The sequence below is a fragment of the Sciurus vulgaris genome (assembly GCF_902686455.1).
Source record: "Sciurus vulgaris genome assembly, chromosome: 2".
NCBI classification, from domain to species: domain Eukaryota; kingdom Metazoa; phylum Chordata; class Mammalia; order Rodentia; family Sciuridae; genus Sciurus; species Sciurus vulgaris.
In genome coordinates this window covers 165,422,608-165,441,603 of record NC_136462.1, presented here as the reverse complement: position 1 = coordinate 165,441,603, position 18,996 = coordinate 165,422,608, and the positions used below count along the sequence as shown (strand labels likewise).

The 18,996-nt window shown below is 34.2% G+C and overlaps 1 protein-coding gene across 6 annotated transcripts in view; it reads right to left on the bottom strand.

Moving 5' to 3' along the window:
• The window catches only part of TASP1 (taspase 1), a 323,082-nt gene that overhangs the window by 206,388 nt on the left and 97,698 nt on the right, over positions 1-18,996 (bottom strand). For all 6 annotated transcript variants that reach the window (XR_013762024.1, XM_079128503.1, XM_079128500.1 and 3 more), the window contains one exon: positions 11,623-11,729. Coding sequence is in view for 5 of the 6 variants with exons in the window: in XM_079128503.1 (XP_078984629.1) it covers positions 11,623-11,729 (107 nt within the window). In the remaining variant the exon portion in view is untranslated. The remainder of the gene's footprint in view (positions 1-11,622; positions 11,730-18,996) is intronic.

Below are 18,996 nucleotides of genomic sequence, written 5' to 3'. Positions count from 1 at the left end.
CCTCTGCATCCTCTTTGTCCTCCATTTGAAACTGCAGACCTTATTGCAAATTTGTTTGTTTTACTGAAGATTTGAACTCATTCTGTTTATTATGACAATTTTGTTATAGTCCTCATAGGGGCTACTTGGTCTAGGATTGCATAGTGTCTGAATTGGGCACTGCTAATATTGATCTCCCCTTAAAGAAAGAGTTTTGGAAACCTACAGGGCCACTATAAGCCTGTAGGGGGAAATCTGTAATACCCCAGATCTGCACTGCTAGATGGGAAGATACATGAACAACATGAAAAAACAAGGGAAGAAAATGATCCAAACAAATCTAGATTCTATATTAATAGAATCCAATGACAGTATGTTAGAAGAAATGTCAGAAAAGGACTTCAGATTATACATGATTAAGATGATTCGTGAAGCAAAGGATGAGATAAGAGAGCAAATGCAGGCAATGAGTGATAATACCAATAAGCTGAAAGAGCAAGTACAGGAAGCAAAAGATCATTTCAACAAAGAGATAGAGATTCTCAAAAAAAACCAAACAGAGGGGCTGGGGAGATAGCTCAGTCAGTAAACTGTAGCACAAGGCCATGGGTTCAATTCCCACCACCACAAAAAAAAAAAAAAAAAAAAAACAGAAATCCTTGAAATGAAGGAAACAATAAACCAAATAAAAAACTCAATGGAAAGCATCACCAACACACTAGACCACTTGGAAGACAGAACCTCAGACAATGAAGACAAAATATTTACTCTTGAAAATAAAGTTGCCCAGAGAAGATGGTAAGAAATCATGAACAGAATCTCCAAAAACTATGGGACATCATGAAAAGACCAAATTTAAGAATTATTGGGATTAAGGAAGGCACAGAAAAACAAACCAAAGGAATAAACAACCTATTCAATAAAATAATATCAGAAAATTTCCCAAACCTTAAGAATGAAATACAAGAGGAAAATCAAATACAAGAGGCTTACAGAACACCAAATGCACAAAATCACAATAGATACACCAAGGCACATTATAATGAAAATGCCTAAGAAACAAAATAAAGAGGATTTTGAAGACTTCAAGAAAAAAGCATCAGATTACATATAGGGGGAAACAAATGCAGATATCAGCGAATCTAAAAGCTAGAAGGGCTGGGAACAATGTATTTCAAGCTCTGAAAGAACATGGTTGCCAACCAAGAATCCTATACCCAGCAAAACTAACCTTCAGATTTGAAGATGAAATAAAATCCTTCCACGATAAACAAAAGTTAAAAGAATTTACAAATAGAAAGCCTGCGTTACAGACTATTCCCAACAAAATATTCCATGAGGAGGAAATGAAAAACAACAATGGAGGTCAGCAAAGGGAGGAACTACCTTAAAGGACAATCCATTCAAAGGAGAAACCAAGCCAAGTTAAAAACCAAAAATAAGCCCAAATGACTGGGAATATAAATCATATCTCAATAATAACCCTGAACGTTAATGGCCTAAACTCATCAATCAAAAGACATAGACTGGCAAAATGGATTAAAAAGAAAGACCCAACAATATGCTGCCTGCAAGAGACTCATCTCATAGAAAAAGACATCCACAGACTAAAGGTGAAAGGATGGGAAAAAACCTACCACACACATGGGCTCAGTAAAAAAGTGGGGGTTTCCATCCTTATATCAGATAAACTGGACTTCAAGCCAAAGTTAGTCAGAAGGGATAAAGAAGGACATTTCACACTGCTTAAGGGAACCATAAATCAGGAAGACATAACGATAGTAAATATTTATGCCCCAAACAATGGTGCATCCCTGTACATTAAACAAATCCTTCTCAATTCCAGAAATCACATAGATCACAACACAATAATTCTGGGTGACTTTAACGCACCACTGTCACCACTACACAGATCTTCCAAAGAAAAACCAACCAAAGAAACCATAGAACTCAATAACACAATCAATAACCTAGACGTAATAGACATATATAGAATATTCTATCCATCAATGAGTGGATTCACTTTCTTCTCAGTAGCACATAGAACCTTCTCAAAAATAGACCATATGTTATGCCACAAAGCAGCGCTTATTAGGAAATGCAAAAAAATAGAGATACTGCCTTGTGTTCTATCAGATCATAATGGACTGAGAATAGAAATCAATGACACAAAAAAAACCGAAATTACTCCAACACCTGGAGACTAAATAATATGCTATGGAATGAAACATGGATAACAAAAAACATCAGGGAGGAGATTAAAAAATTCTTAGAAGTCAATGAGAACAATGATACAATATATCAAAATCTCTGGGACACTATGAAAGCGGTACTGAGAGGAAAATTCGTTGCATGGAGCGCATTCCAGAAAAGAATGAAAAGTCAACAACTAAATGACCTAACATTACAGCTCAAAGCCCTAGAAAAAGAAGAACAGAATAACAGCAAAAGTAGTAGAAGACAGGAAATCATTAAAATCACAGCTGAAATCAATGAAATTGAAACAAAAGAAACTATTCAAAAAATTAACAAAACAAAAAGTTGGTTCTTTGAGAAAGTAAACAAATAGACAAACCCTTAGCCACACTAACAAAGAGAAGGAGAGAGAAGACTCAAATTACTAAAATTCGTGATGAAAAAGGAAATATCATGTCAGACACCATTGAGATACAGAACATAATGAGAAACTACTTTAAAAATCTGTATTCCAACAAAATAGAAAGTACCAAAGACATTGACAAATTTCTAGAAACATATTCTCCTCCCAAACTGAACCAGGAGGACATACACAATTTAAACAGATCAATATCAAGCAATGAAATAGAAGAAGCCATTAAAAATCTACCATCCAAGAAAAGCCCAGGACCAGACGGATTCTCAGCAGAGTTCTACAAGACCTTCAAAGAAGAACTCATTCCAAAACTTCTCAAAGTATTCCAGGAAATAGAAAAGGAGGGTACCCTACCAAACTCATTCTATGAAGCTAATATCACCCTCATATCCAAACCCCGCAAAGACACATCAAGGAAAGAAAATTTTAGACCAATATCCTTGATGAATATAGATGCAAAGATCCTTAACAAAATATTGGCAAACCGTATCAAAAAACATATTAAGAAAATTGTGCACCATGATCAAGGGGGGTTCATCCCTGGTATGCAAGGATGATTTAACATCCGTACATCAATAAATGTAATCAATCGTGTCAATAAAATTAAGGATAAGAATCATATGGTCATTTCAATTGACGCAGAAAAAGCATTCAACAAAATACAACACCCCTTCATGCTCAAAACACTAGAAAAAATAGGAATAGTAGGAACATACCTGAACATTGTAATACTTATGCTAAGCCCATGGCCAACATCATTCTTAATGGAGAAAAACTGAAACCATTCCCTTTAAAGACGGGAACAAGACAGGGATGTACTCTTTTACCACTTCTATTCAACATTGTTCTCGAAACTCTAGCCAGAGCAATTAGGCAGACCAAAGAAATTAAAGGGATACGAATAGGAAAACAGGAACTTAAGCTGTCACTATTTGCTGATGACATGATTCTATATTTAGAGGATCCAAAAAAACTCCTCCTGAAAACTTCTAGACCTCATCAATGAATTCAGCAAAATAGCAGGCTATAAAACCAACATGCATAAATCTAAAGCATTTTTATATGCAAGCAACGAAACAGCTGAAAGGGAAATGAGGAAAACAACTCCATTTGCAATAGCCTCAAAAAAAAAAATAAAATAGTTGGGCATCAATCTAACCAAAGAGGTAAAAGATTTCTACAATAAAAACTACAAAACATTGAAGAAAGAAATTGAGGAAGACCTTAAGAGATGGAAAGATCTCCCATGTTCTTGGATAGGTAGAATTAATATTGTCAAAATGGCCATACTACCAAAAGTGCTATACAGATTCAATGCAATTCCAATTAAAATCCCAAAGATGTACCTTACAGAAATAGAGCAAGCAATCGTGAAATTCATCTGGAAGAATAAGAAACCCAGAATAGGTAAAGCAATCCTTAGCAGGAAGAATGAAACAGGGGGTATCACAATACCAGAACTTCAACTATAATACAAAGCAATAGTAACAAAAACGGCATGGTTCTGGCACCAAAATAGATAGGTAGATCAATGGTACAGAATAGAGGAAAGAACACAAACCCAAACAAATACAATTTTCTAATACTAGACAAAGGTGCCAAAAATATGCAATGGAGAAAAGATAGCCTCTTCAACAAATGGTTATGGGAAAACTGGAAATCCATATGCAACAGAATGAAATTAAACCCCTATCTCTCACCCTGCACAAAACTCAACTCACAATGAATCAAGGACCTTGAAATCAGACCAGAGACTCTGCATCTTATAGAAGAAAAAGTAGGTCCAAACCTTCAACTTGTTGGCTTAGGATCAGACTTCCTTAACAGGACTCCCATAGCACTAGAAATAAAAGCAAGAATCAATAACTGGGATAGATTCAAACTTTATAGCTTTCTCTCAGCAAAGGAAACTATCAGCAATGCGAAGAGAGAGCCTACAGAGTGGGAGAATATCTTTGCCACTCATACTTCAGATAGAGCACTCATTTCCAGAATATATGAAGAACTCAAAAAACTTTACACCAAGAATACAGATAACCCAATCAACAAATGGGCTAAGGATATGAACAGACACTTCACAGAAAAAGATCTACAAGCAATCGACAAACATATGAAAAAATGTTCACCATCTTTAGTAATAAAAGAAATGCAAATCAAAACTACACTAAGATTCCATCTCACCCCAATTAGAAAGGCAATTATCAAGAATACAAGCAACAACAGGTGTTGGAGAGGATGTGGGGAAAATGGTACACTCATACATTGCTGGTGGGGCTGCAAATTAGTGCAGCCACTCTGGAAAGCAGTGTGGAGATTCCTTAGAAAACTTGGAATGGACCTACCATTTGACCCAGCTATCCCACTCCGTGGCCTATACCCAAAGGACTTAAAATCAGCACACTACAGAGATACAGCCACATCAATGTTCATAGCTGCTCAATTCACAATAGCCAGACTATGGAACCAACCTAGATGTCCTTCAATTGATGAATGGATAAAGAAACTGTGGTATATATATGCAATGTAATATTACTCAGCTATAAAGAATAATAAAATTATCCCATTTGCTGGAAAATGGATGAAATTGGAGAATATCATGCTAAGTGAGATAAGCCAATCTCAAAAATCCAAAGGGTGAATGATCTCACTGATAAGCGGATGATGACACATAATGGGGGGTGGGAGGGGGCAATAATGGAGGAAGGAGGGACTGTATAGAGGGAAAAGAGGGGTGGGAGGGGTGGGGGAAGGAAAAAATAACAATGAATCAAACATCATTCCTTATGTAAATGTATGATTACGCAAATGGTATGCTATTACTCCATGTACAAACAGAAACAACATGTATCCCATTTGTTTACAATAAAAATAAATTAAAACAAAAAAAAAATAAGTGACTATTAAATCACTCACTGAATTTACAGAACTAACAGTTAATTCACAGAATGGTAAGGGTGCTAATTCTTGACCCCATCTCTCTCTCTTGGCACTCCATTCAAAACTTCTCAAGAGTTATCTCCACCTTTCTTCTCCCTGATCAACTTATTCAATACCAGTCTCTGGTTCACTTTGTTTAAGAAACTGTGCCTGTCTAGATCAATAGTCTCAGAGGCCAAATTCAATGGTCAGTTCTCTGTCTGATCAGTTATCTTCTCAGCAGCATCTGATCCAGGTAATGACTTTCTCTGTAATGCTCCCCTGTTAGCTTCCTAGACACTTTTTCTGGTTATACCTGTTTCACTGGCTGATTCTTTTTTTTTTTTTTTTTTTTCTTGGTTGGCCCCTCCTCCTCCCACCTTTATGTTGAACTGGCCCAGGATTCAATTTTCCGATCTCATATCTAGTCTCAAGTAAGCTCAAGTAGTTACATAGATTTATAGACTAAAGGACCTAACCAGCACAACTGTAGAGGAGGAAAGGCTTATTTAGGGGCTCAGAATTTCAGAGGTCTTAAAAGGCTAGTCCTTAGAAGTCTGGCTCCATTCCTCAGGGCTCAAGGTAAGGCTGAAAGTCACGGCAGAAAAGCATGATGGAGGGAAGCAGCTCATGTAATAATCAGGAAGCACCGAGAGAGAGAGAGAGAGAGAGAGAGAGAGAGAGAGAGAGAGAGAGAGAGAGAGAGAGAGAGAGAGAGAGAGAGAGAGACTCCACTTGCCAGATACAAAATATATATATGCCAAAGTCATGCCCCCAATGACCCACCTCCTCTAGCTGCACCCTACCAGCCTTCAGTTACCACTCAGTTAATTCCTATCAGAGGATTAATTCACTGATTGGATTAAGATTCTCATACCCAATCATTTCTTCTCTGAACCTTCTTGCATTATCTCACACATGTACTTATGGGGGACACCTCACATCCAAACCATATCACCCTCCCACTCTACCCATAAACAAAACATCCTGCCCATCAAGCAAAGTATCACTCATATTAACCAACTCCACAGCTAATATTTCTATCTGCCATAGCAAGCTTTCTATCAGAAATTATTTTATCCAATATGATGAGTAATTGGTTAAATTTTTCAGAAGTTGAAAAATTATTAGGTAAAGGACAGAATCATTAAAAAAAATAAATAAAATACCTGTCATGGTTTCGATAAGTATCTTCCAAAGGTCCATGTGTTAAAGACTTGGCTGAAAGTTTGTGGCATTTTGGGGAGGTAATAGAACCATTAAGAGGCAACCCTAGTAGAAGGAAGTATTTCTCTGGGGGCATGCCTTCAAGGAGATATTGGGACCCTGACCCCTTCTTCTTTCTCTTTATTTCCTGCCTATGATGAGGTGAGCTATTTCCCCTACCATGTGCCCCCACCATATTGTATTACCCAAAAGCAACAAGCCAATGCAATATGGACTGAAGCCTCTAAAACTGTGAAATAAACCATTCCTCCTTAGAAGTTGATTATCTCAGGTATTTTGTCACTCTAATGGATAGCTACACTAACAAAATACCTTGAACGTTTTATTGTTTAAAACACACAAGATCATTCACGAGCCAATCTTTTCTTATAGGACCAAAGCCTTTTCTTTGAAAGTGGTCCTACAGATAATGTTCCACATCATCTTTCTTCTATAAACTACATCATAATGGATTGTAGACTGATCAGGGAGAAGAAGGGTGGAAATAACTCTTGAGCATCATCCTATGATTTCAAATTTCATATTACCTAAAATAGAACAAGATAAAGACACTAACAAAGCACTGTAAATGCAGAGTGCAGCTAGATTTCTATGACTTTTCTCAGTCTTTTACAGCTGACTTACCCATACTTTTTTTAAATTTATTTTTATTGTAAACAAATGGGATACATGTTGTTTCTGTTTGTACATGGAATAACAGCATACCATTTGCGTAATCATACATTTACATAGGGTAATGATGTTTGATTCATTCTGTTATTTTTTCCTCCCCCCCACCCCTCCCACCCCTCTTTTCCCTCTATAAGCCCCTCCTTCCTCCATTCTTGCCCCCTCCCACGCCCCATTATGCGTCATCATCCGCTTATCAGTGAGATCATTCGCCCTTTGGATTTTTGAGATTGGTTTATCTCACCTAGCATGATATTCTCCAATTTCATCCATTTTCCTGCAAATGGCATAATTTTATTATTTCTTTATAGCTGAGTAATATTACATTGTTTATATATATGCAATATATATACAATATATATATATCACTATATATATACTATATATATATATATATATATATATATCACATTTTCTTTATCCATTCATCAATTGAAGGACATCTAGGTTGGTTCCACAGTCTGGCTATTGTTAATTGAGCAGCTATGAACATTGATGTGGCTGTATCTCTATAGTATGCTGATTTTAAGTCCTTTGGGTATAGGCCAAGGAGTGAGATAGCTGGGTCAAATGATAGGTCCATTCCAAGTTTTCTAAGGCAAACTGGAAATCCATATGCAACAGAATGAAACTAAACCCCTGTCTCTCACCCTGCACAAAAATCAACTCACAATGGATCAAGGACCTTGAAATCAGACTAGAGACCCTGCATCTTATAGAAGAAAAAGTAGGTCCAAATCTTCAACCTGTTGGCTTAGGACCAGACTTTCTTAACAGGACTCCCATAACACAAGAAATAAAAGCAAGAATCAATAAGTGGGATAGATTCAAATTAAAAAGCTTTCTCTCAGCAAAGGAAACTATCAACAATGTGAAGAGAGAGCCTACAGGATGGGAGAATATCTTTGCCACTCTTACTTCAGATAGAGTGCTAATTTCCAGAATCTATAAAGAACTCAAAAAACTCTACACCAAGAATACAAATAACCCATACTTAACTCTAAAGTGATTTTTAAAATTCCAACTCTGCTTTTTCAAGTTGTTTTTCAAACGGACCACTTTTTTAATGTTCAGGTAACTCTTAGTTCTCAGACAGACAACTCTTTTTAAACTCATTATTTATCAGCTTACACAAGATCTAATGCATTAGGTAATTACATTACAGAAAACAACAAGCATAATGGTATTTAATTCATGTGAAAGGAACAGAAGAGCACAGCACAATAAAAGGTAGTTTATTGGCTTTGGGTATTTACAGTGTTGTTGGCATCAGTTAGTATGATCTACATGAAAATGGAAAGCACTGGTAAACCTAAGTCCATTAGGAGATTAAGATGAGTTAAGTTCTTGATTTCCACTTCCTACTTCTATCAAATATGCCAAACTTTCCAGCCTTCCTTACTTTTCTGAACGGCAGTGTCCAACTTACTCAAGCTAAAATCTTTTTCTCCTCCTTGCCAATTATCTAAAGTATCAATAATTTCTGACTTTCTAGAAACCCTCAAAATAGATCCTGAATCTATTTGCTTCTCTCCATCTTCATCTCTATTATCCAAATTTCAAGGTACCATCTTCTCCCAAAGGTAATAACTTCCTAACTAGTCCCCCAATTTCTATTTTGCCTCCCTTTGACAGATTCCCATGTAGCAGCCTCAGAGAACTATATAAAACATGAATGAGAGAGCACTACTTCTCTGCTTTAAGCACTTTAATTGCTATCCATTATTCTTGAAATAAAACTGAAACTCATCCTCATGAACTACCAGATCCCAAAAGCACTAGCCCATATCTATCTCTTCGGCTTCATCTCATACCATTCTTAATTTGCCCCTATGTTTTAAGCATGTCAACTGTCCTCTCCTTTTCTCCAATATGCTAAATCCCCATCAGGGCCTCCACACATACAGCTCATTCTGTAGAACTCAGTATTTACGTAGGTAGTTAGGTACTTATATACATACATGCATGCATACATACATACATACAAACATATTGGGGACTGGACTCAGAGGCACTCTGCCACTGAGCTACATTCCTAGCCCTATTTTTGATTGTGAGACAGGATTCCATTAAGTTGCTCAGGGACTCAATAAGTTGTTGAGTTTGGCCTCAAACGTGAGATCCTACTGCCTCAGTCTCTCAAGTCACTGTGATTATATTTATATGCCACCATGTCAGATAAAATTTGGTTTTAATTTTCACATGTCACCACAAATGTTAACCCTTCAAATGGGATTCTATTGATCACACTAAGCAAGTCTGTCTTTAGACTTTCTGAAATCCAAGTTACTACATTACGTGATTCTGGTTTTTTCCTTTTCCCTTCATAATGGTTACCAAACACAGTAGCAATCTTAATTATGTGATTATATGTTTATGTCTCTGCCCACTAAAACATAAAGTCTCACTGGAGCATGAACTTTATCCATCTTGTTCAGCATTCTTTTCTTACTATCCAGAATAGTATCATATCCTGAATAAAAAAATGAACCACTTGACTTAAGACCAGCTTAAGATAGTCTATATAAGATACAGTGCTATCTCTATGCATAAAAATCCTCAACTGATATCCACAAAAAAAAAACCTCTAAGTTTCATAGCAACTTTAATAATAGTGAAAAACTAGAGGAAAAACAACCTCCAGCAAAATAAATAAACAAATTACAGTATATTCACATTAGAGAATATTACCTCATAATAAAAAAAGAATGAACTAGCAATACAATGTCTCAAAAATATTTTGTGAAAGAAGCCAAACAGAAATGAGTTCATCTCTATGATTCCATGTATATAAAGTTCAAAGCATTACCATACATATATTAGTAATAAAAATCAGAACAGTGGCTGCCTATAGAGGTTAGAAATTGACTAGAAGGAAACACAAAAGAATTGGAAATTATCTTGACAGATCTTTGGGTTACATGGATGCATACAATTATGAAAAGTGATATAACTGTTCACTGGATGCAAATTTTATCACAATTTTTTAAAGGGCAAAAAAGTCCTAAATTTGTTCACCTGGGTATCATATAGTATGCAGAAACCCAAGAAATAGAACCACACTATTCACTTTCACCAGGATCTACTTATTAATTTGTTCATTTGCCTCCAAAATTCCTACTTTTCTATAGCAGAAAAATAAAGAGATATGGATCAAACTGACTAATTGTCCCATGTGGCAACATACTGAAAAAATAATTATTACTATGAGAGGTGACTTATTATTCATTTACATACAGTTAAACAATATAAAACTATGCTAGCATATATTAGTATATGAGCCATTACAGAATAACTAGTTGATACAGAATGATACAGAATCTCTATTAATGAGATTCTAAGGTACAGCAAATGACGACATGACCTCAGACACCCATCATGATCTGTGTTAATGAACCTTCGAACCACAGAATGAGCAAAAATGCTATGGTTTTCAACTTCTTTCTACTCTTAAAAGCACCTAAAGAATGCCATACATGAACTCATGATAGCACGCTATCATCTGAAATGCAAAGAATGTATCAGAAAAAAGAGCAAAGATGTGATATAGGAGTATATAAAATAATCTACATAAATCCAATATATATACATTTCCTTATATTTAGCAGTCAACTCTCTGAACAATCATATTAAGAATCTCTACCTAAAACTGTAAGGACTAAAACAGTAGCCATGAGTCACATGTTGCTATTGATCAGTAAAGATCAAACAAGAACAAATAAGATACTGAATTTTTAATTGAATTAAATTTTAATTAATTTAATTTTTAAAACATTCAGTTCAACTATCAGAAAACTTTAAGTATGTCCAGAATAATTAAATATGTAAATCTACTTTTTCAACAGTTGATATTTAAGAAATATAAATGTAGATCAAATATTTCCAATGAAACTCAGGTCAAAATTTTAATGTGTAAAATATAGACAGACTAGTTTTGAAAACTTAATGCCTAATAACATGTAAAACAGCTCATTATTAATTTTTCCATTGGTTATAATTCAAATTAATATTTTAGATTCACTGATTTAAGTAAAATAAATTATTAAAATTAATTTCACCCATATCTTTTTATTTTTATAATGTAGCTACTATAAAGCTTAAAAGTACCTATGTTGTACATATAGTTTTACAGGGCAGTACTGTTCTAAAGCTTATACATCTAAATGCAGGTTGGCAATATCATTATGATACATAAATTAATATTTTAAAAACCTCCTGACCTTTTCACTTGATTGTCTTCTTTTCTTTAGTTGAATGAAATCTGTTTCCACCCTTTCTGCCAGTTCTAGTTTCCTCTTGTTTCTTTTAAATGCAGCTAAACTGAATCCTATAAAAGAAACATTAAAAATAACATTTGAGATTTATTAGGGTAATGGGACAAATGAGATATCCTGAGCAGACTTTCCAGAAGAAAAAATAAAATCTTAGGAAAGTTGAATTAAGGGTTTTTAAAAAGACTTTTTGATGTACCCTTACATAGTAAGAGAATAAGAAAAATAACTAAGGTCAAAAAATTCAGAAAAAGATCAAGCCTAGACAAATGAGTTCTGAAGGTAGATGCAACCCAGGGGCATCTATTGATTCATGTTACCTCCAACTCTGGTTTTGTATGTCTCTGTACGTAGAAGACAAGAGATAACATGGAGATAATGCAGCATTAGAAAACATACTGGAGATTATCAAAAAAAGGAGAGAAACCCCAATAGATACACCCAAAAACATGGGAAGGAGGGAAGCCACCACATATTATGATACAAGAAGTTTCAAGACTCAGCCTTGATTCTAGATGTAAGGGAGAAAAAGTTTCCCCAGAAAATTTTTAAGTGAGGATGATATTCAGACATCTTAGAGGAGAATTCATATTAGGTATGTGGCCTAGAAAAGGAGTGGGGAGGGATCTCAGGGTGGTAATGCTTTAAATACAAGTGCAAATCATTCCTGAAAAAAAAAAAAAAAAAACCACATACCTTAAATTACCAAGACCTCAAATAATTCCATGTTTCAATTAATAGAGTTTAAAAAGAAAAATTCACAAAACATGTGAGAAATAAACCACCAAGAATAAAAGAATATAAGCCAGTCAAATAACAGAAAGTATAGTGTAAACTGAAAAGACCTCAGATACTAAAATAATCAGATACAAAGTATAGAACATGAAAAATAAAAGGAAGATATTAAAAATATCACTAAAGAGCAAAAAATGATGAAATGACCAGGTAGATTTGAAGAAGCAGCAAATAGGTTTCTAATTAAACCTATAGAATATTATGTCATATAATACATTAAGTAACAATATATGTATTATATAATGTATTATATAATATATACAAATATATAATATACATATACAATGTAATATTTATGTTATATAATAACAATAAATTATATAACAATATTATATAATTATATAATTAAATAAATTATATAACAATATTCTATATTCTAATCAAAGTAAATTACATTTGTTAACTTATATAACATATATATCAAAAATTTTAAATTTGATATACAGATTTCAACACCAACATAACACTAAAGAGGTTACTGGAATTTTCTTACGAGAGCAGACTAAGTTATTCAGAGCAAGTCTTTCATTGAATATTGTTAAAAATGGTGGATACAAAGGAAAAATACCATGTTTTGAAGCATTAAAACCATTACACAAAATACACAGGTAAATTCTGGGGAATAAACCAAGGACTGATGCTATTTTTATACTCTGAGCACTTGCCACAACTAGCATACTAATGTTTCATTAAATACCAAGGAAAAGAACAAGTCAAACCTAGGACATATTAAAGTGGAGCGTTTTGAGTAGCAAGGTATAGGGTAGGGGCAGCAGATGTCATGTCTGGCTACAAAGGAGGCAAGAAAAAGTCCCTAAAACAGCCCAAGAAGCAGGTCAAGGAAACAGATAAGGAAGGTAAGACTTTTGAGCACAAACAAAAAGAACAGAAGAAACTTGAGGAGCTAAAAGTGAATGAAAGTCATGGGGAAGGGTCCCTGGAATTAAGAAATTGGGGGGGGGGGGTAAGCTATTCCTTGTATTCCTTGTGAGTGAGATGATAGTGACCATTGATTCCATTTTCATTTAAATATCAGGATTTCCTGCTTTAACATATTTTATCACCTACAGATAGAATGAAGTATTGTCTTAGAGTCTTATAGATTTAAAAATAAACTTTTGTTTAAAACCAAAAAATGTGGAGAATATTATAGTAGAAACTCCCCACAGTGAGCCGTGGATTTGAAGGGCTATTTACCCTCAGAAAGACTGAACTAGAACTAAAACAATTCATCCCTTCCTCTATCAACTGCTTGCAGGCAAAACTGTCTTGGATCACAGAACATGAGAGGAGGAGGAGGAATGAAAAGGGAAGGAAAGGGAGGGAAAAGGATAAGAAGGAGGTAAAAAGGTATGGAAAGAAAAAACAACCTCTGAGAAATTCTTGGTCTGACTGGAGCCCTTGCATAGATTTGCAAATATACATATTGTGGAGTCCCAAAAGAAAAGAATTGAAGGAAAGAAAGTGAATTTAAATAAATAATGGTTGAAAACTTGCCAAATTTGATGAAAGTTAGAGTATAAACATCCAAGAGATCCAAAAAGAACCCAAAGTAGGAAAATCTGAGAGACTTACCCCAACCCATATTATAATCAAACTGTCAAAGACCCCTCCATAGACAACCTCCCCAGTGTCAGGGCTTATACCCCAGGATCACAGTTGCCACTGCTGGAAAGTAAACCACCATCAGTGTGTTCCTCTGTAGGGCCTCAGGACAGGCCCGTCTGCAGCTGATGACCTCAGTGTCAAAGCTGGTGTTGCAAATGCCATCAACATTCACCTCCATAGGATCTGAGGTCATGTATCCCTGATGGTCCAGGACCACAGCAAAGTCACACCATTACCTCCAGAAACACATGCAATACAAATCACTGAGGCACTTGCAGACTCCACTGAGGTTGACTGCAGCTTAAGAAATCATAAAGAAGCTACACTTTAGTATATACTTAGAACCAAAGTCAAAGCCAAAGCACCTGCCCAATAAGTATCTAAACGAAAAGATCTTTTGAAATGAAAGCTACTCCAGAAAATTGTAAGAGGCAACTGTTAAACCAGATAGGCAGACATCAATATAAGGACACAAGAAGCATGAAAAAACAAGGAAGCATGAAACTACCAAAGAAACACAACAACTTTCCAGAAATAGACCTTCATATGAAAGAAATTTCTTAAATGCATGAAAAGGAATCTAACATAATGATCCTAAGTAAACTTAGTAAGATGCAAGAAAATATAGGTAGACAATTCAACAAAATAAGGAAAATAATTCATGAACAGAATGAAAACTTAACAAAGAAGTAGAAATCATTTTTCTAAAAAACAGAAATCTTGGAGCTGAAGAATTGAATCAATGAAATAAAAAACACAATTGAAAGTTTCAACAACAGAGATGGATAGCTCAGTGGTAGAGCACTTGTCTAGCACACAAGAGACCCTGAGCTCAATCCCAAGCAACACACACACACACACACACACACATTCAACAACAGACTAGACCAAGTAAAAGAAGTAATTTCTGAATTGAAGATAGGCCTCTTGAAGTAACTCAGTTGCATTAAAAAAATAAATAAATGCATAGCGCTGGAGCTGTAGTTTAGTGGTAAAGCACTTGCCTAGCATGCCAAGGCTCTTGGTTTAATTCACAGCACTGCAAAAAATGAAAATAAAACAGTGGTAGAGTGCTCACCTAATATATGCAAAAGCTCTGTGTTTGATAACCAGGACTTCAAAATAAACAAATAAATAAAAATAAAGAAACAAACAAAAAGAATAAAAACTAACAGGACTATGCTACACCATAAAGAAAACAAATATTCACACTATTAGAGCTCCTAAAGAAAAAGAGAAGTAAAAAGAATTGAGAACCCATTTAATGAAATAATAGCTAAAAATTTCCCAAGTTTTGAAAGAGATATGAACATCCAGATGCAGGAGTCCAACCAAAATAGAACATCTCCAATGCATATTATAGTTAAACTGCCATGTCATAAGCCAATGACAAATATAGCAAGAGCATAGATACCATCAAGTCACATATAAGGGAATCCCCATTAGACTAACAAGAGTTCTCTCAGTAAGAACATTACAGGACAAATGGAAATGGAACAATATGTTCAGTTCTGAAGGAAAAAAACTGCCAACCAAAAACACATACCCCAAAAACCCCATCCTTTTGAAATGAAGGGGACTTTCTTTAGCAAGTGAGCAAATTCTGAGGGAATTATCCCTACAAGACCAATCTCTCAAGAAAGATTTAAGGGAGCACTACATTTAGGAGCAAAACGATGATGATAACCATCATAAAAACATATAAAAGACTAGAACTCACTGGTAAAACAGACACACACACACACACACACACACACACACACACACACAAAAGAATCGAACCTTATCACCACAGAAAACCACCACACCATAAGGTATGCAATTAAAGAGAAGGAAATGAACAATATACAAATAATCAGGAAACAAAAAATTACGGAGTAAGGTCTTACCTATCAATAATAACCTTTAATGCAAATATATTAAATTTTCTAATCAAAATATACAGACTGGCCAAATGAATAAAAATACAAGGCCCAATAATACACTGCCGACTAGAGACTCACTTCACCAGTAATAACACATTCAGAATCAAAGTGAAGGAGAGTTAAAAAAAATCCTACAAAAATGAAAAACAAAAGTGAGCAGGAAAAGCTATCCTTGGGTGAGATAAAAACTGATTTTAAGTCAAAATTTGTAATAGAAAAAAAAAAAGTCAGAAAAGAGATAAAGTATTTCATTATATAATAAAACTGAATCAATTAAGCAAGAAGATATAACAATTGCAAATACATATGTATCTAATACTGAGTACCCAAATATATACAGCAAATATTATCTAAAGGAAGAAATAGATTTCAATACAATAATAGTTGGGGACTTCAGCACTCTACTTTGAAATGATGGACAGATCATCCAGACAGGAAATAAAAAAAAAAAAAATCATTGGAATTAATCTACCCTGCAGACCAAATAGACCTAACATCTATAGAACATTTCTTCTAACAAGGAAGAATACATATATTTGTCATCAGCACATGAAACATTCTCTAGTCTAGGCAATAGTTTATGACACAGTAAGTCTCAACAAATTTTTAAAAACTGAAATCACACCACATATTTTCTTCGGCTTCAATAGAATAAGATTAAAATCAACAAAAAAATTAGAAAAAATGCATAATATCAATAACCATCAGAAAAACACAAAACAAAACCACAACAATATAACATCGTACCTCAATTAAAATGGCTATTATCAAAAAAGGCAAAAAAAAAAAAAACCACATGCTGATAAATATGTAAAGAATGGAGAAATATTATACACTCTTGATAGAAATATAAATTAATATAGTCACCATACAGAGGTCCCCAAGAAAACTAAAAAGATAACTACCATATAATCAGCAATCCCACTACAGGATATATATCCAAAGGAAATGAAATCATTATGTCAAAGAAATCCTGCACTCCCATGTTTATTGTAGCACTATTCACAATAGCCAAGATATAGAATTAACCAAAATGCACAGCAAAGGATAAATGGATAAAGAAAATGTGATGTATATGTAAAAAATTATTCGTTCCTAAAAAATAATAAATTCTATCATTTGTAGGAACACGGAAAGGAACTAGAGACCATCATGTTAGATGAAATAAACCAGACACAGAAAGACAAATACTGCATGTTCTTACACAATGTGGAAACTAAAAAAGTTGATCTCATAGAAGAAGAGAGTAGAACAGCGGTCACTAGAGACAGAATGGAGGAGGGACAGAGGCTGGATTATGAGTACAAAAATTGAGGTAGAAAGAATCAGTTACAGTATTTTACAGCACAACAGGTAACAACTACAAGAGTCCAAAAGGTTCCCAACAGATATGACAAATTCTTCAGCTGGAAATACTAACAACCCTGATTTAGTCACTAAACATTGTATATTGTATACATGTATCAAATCATGTATGCCCCTCAAAAATGCACTAATATTATTCAATTTGAAAAATATTTTAAAATTTATTTTTAATTGTCAAAAGACAAAAGAGATTTTTAAATCTGATCATCACACACTGAGTCCCCAATAAGATTATAAGCAGAAGACAGAAAACAGTTCAGAAATAAACCCTTACATATATGTTCAAATGATTTTCAGTAAGAACATCAACATCATTCAATGGGGAAAAGATAATCTTTCCAACAAATTATGTTGAAAAAATAACAGAAAACATTGAACATAACACCAAAATGCAGGCAACAAAAGAAAAAAACAGATAAATCATACTGTATTAAAATTTAAAACTTCTGTGCATCAAAGGGCACAAAAAGGCAACACATACAATGGGATAAGATATTCACAAATCATGTGTTTAATAAAGTGTTAAAACTCAGAATATATAAAGAACTCCTATAACTCAACAACAAAACCCAATCAAAAACACAGGCTAAGGACATGAATAGAAATTTTCTAAAGAAGACACAAAAATGGTCAATAAGCACATGTGCAATATCATGATCATGAAAAATAAAATTAAAATCACAATAAGATAGTGCCTTACATCCATTAAGATACCTATTATTTTAAAGAAGAAAAGAAAAAATGTTGGCGAGGATGTGAAGAAATCCTGGTGCAGTGATAGTAAGAATGTAAAATAATGCAATCACCACAGAAAATAGTATGACAGCTACTTAAGAAATTAAAAATACGATTACAATTTCATCAATTAATTCCACTTTAGCAATTAAAAAAATGAAAGTAGAGGTTCAGATATCGGTACACATGCCAAGTTCACAGTAGTATTATGTCCAATAGCCAAAAAGAAGTAAACCAAATAATCATCAATGGACAAATGGGTAAACAAAACAAAATGTATAGTTGCATACAATGGAATATTATTAGATGTTAAAAATAAATTCTGACACATGCTACAACATGGACTAACCTCAAGAATATCATGTTAAGAGAAATAAGCCATTAAAAAAATCTCAAGTACTATATGATTCCACTATACAAGATACCCAGAATCATTTTAAATTCATAGGCACAAAGTAGAAATCATACAGACAGAAATGGACTATTTTATGGGCTAAGTGGAGGGGGAATATGGAATTACTGTTTAAATTAGTACAGTTTCAGATTGCAAGATGAAAGAAATTCTGTATACAATGATAATGATGGTTCCAATACATATACTTAAAGCTACTAAGCTATACAATTAAAAAATATAAATAACCTAAAATTTATGTTCTATGTATTTTACTACAATTTTATAAAAGAGCCAGAATAAATATACATGAATGCTTATAGCTAGTTCCACTTATAACAGTTAAAAACTCACAATAATATAGATTTCTTTCAATGGGTAAAGAGCCAAAGGCAAACTCATACTATGGGATAGTCAGGAATACAGAGAAACAACCTATCCATAAACACAAATACCTGAATGAATCGCCACAGAATTATACTGTGTGAAAGAAAGAAAGAAAAA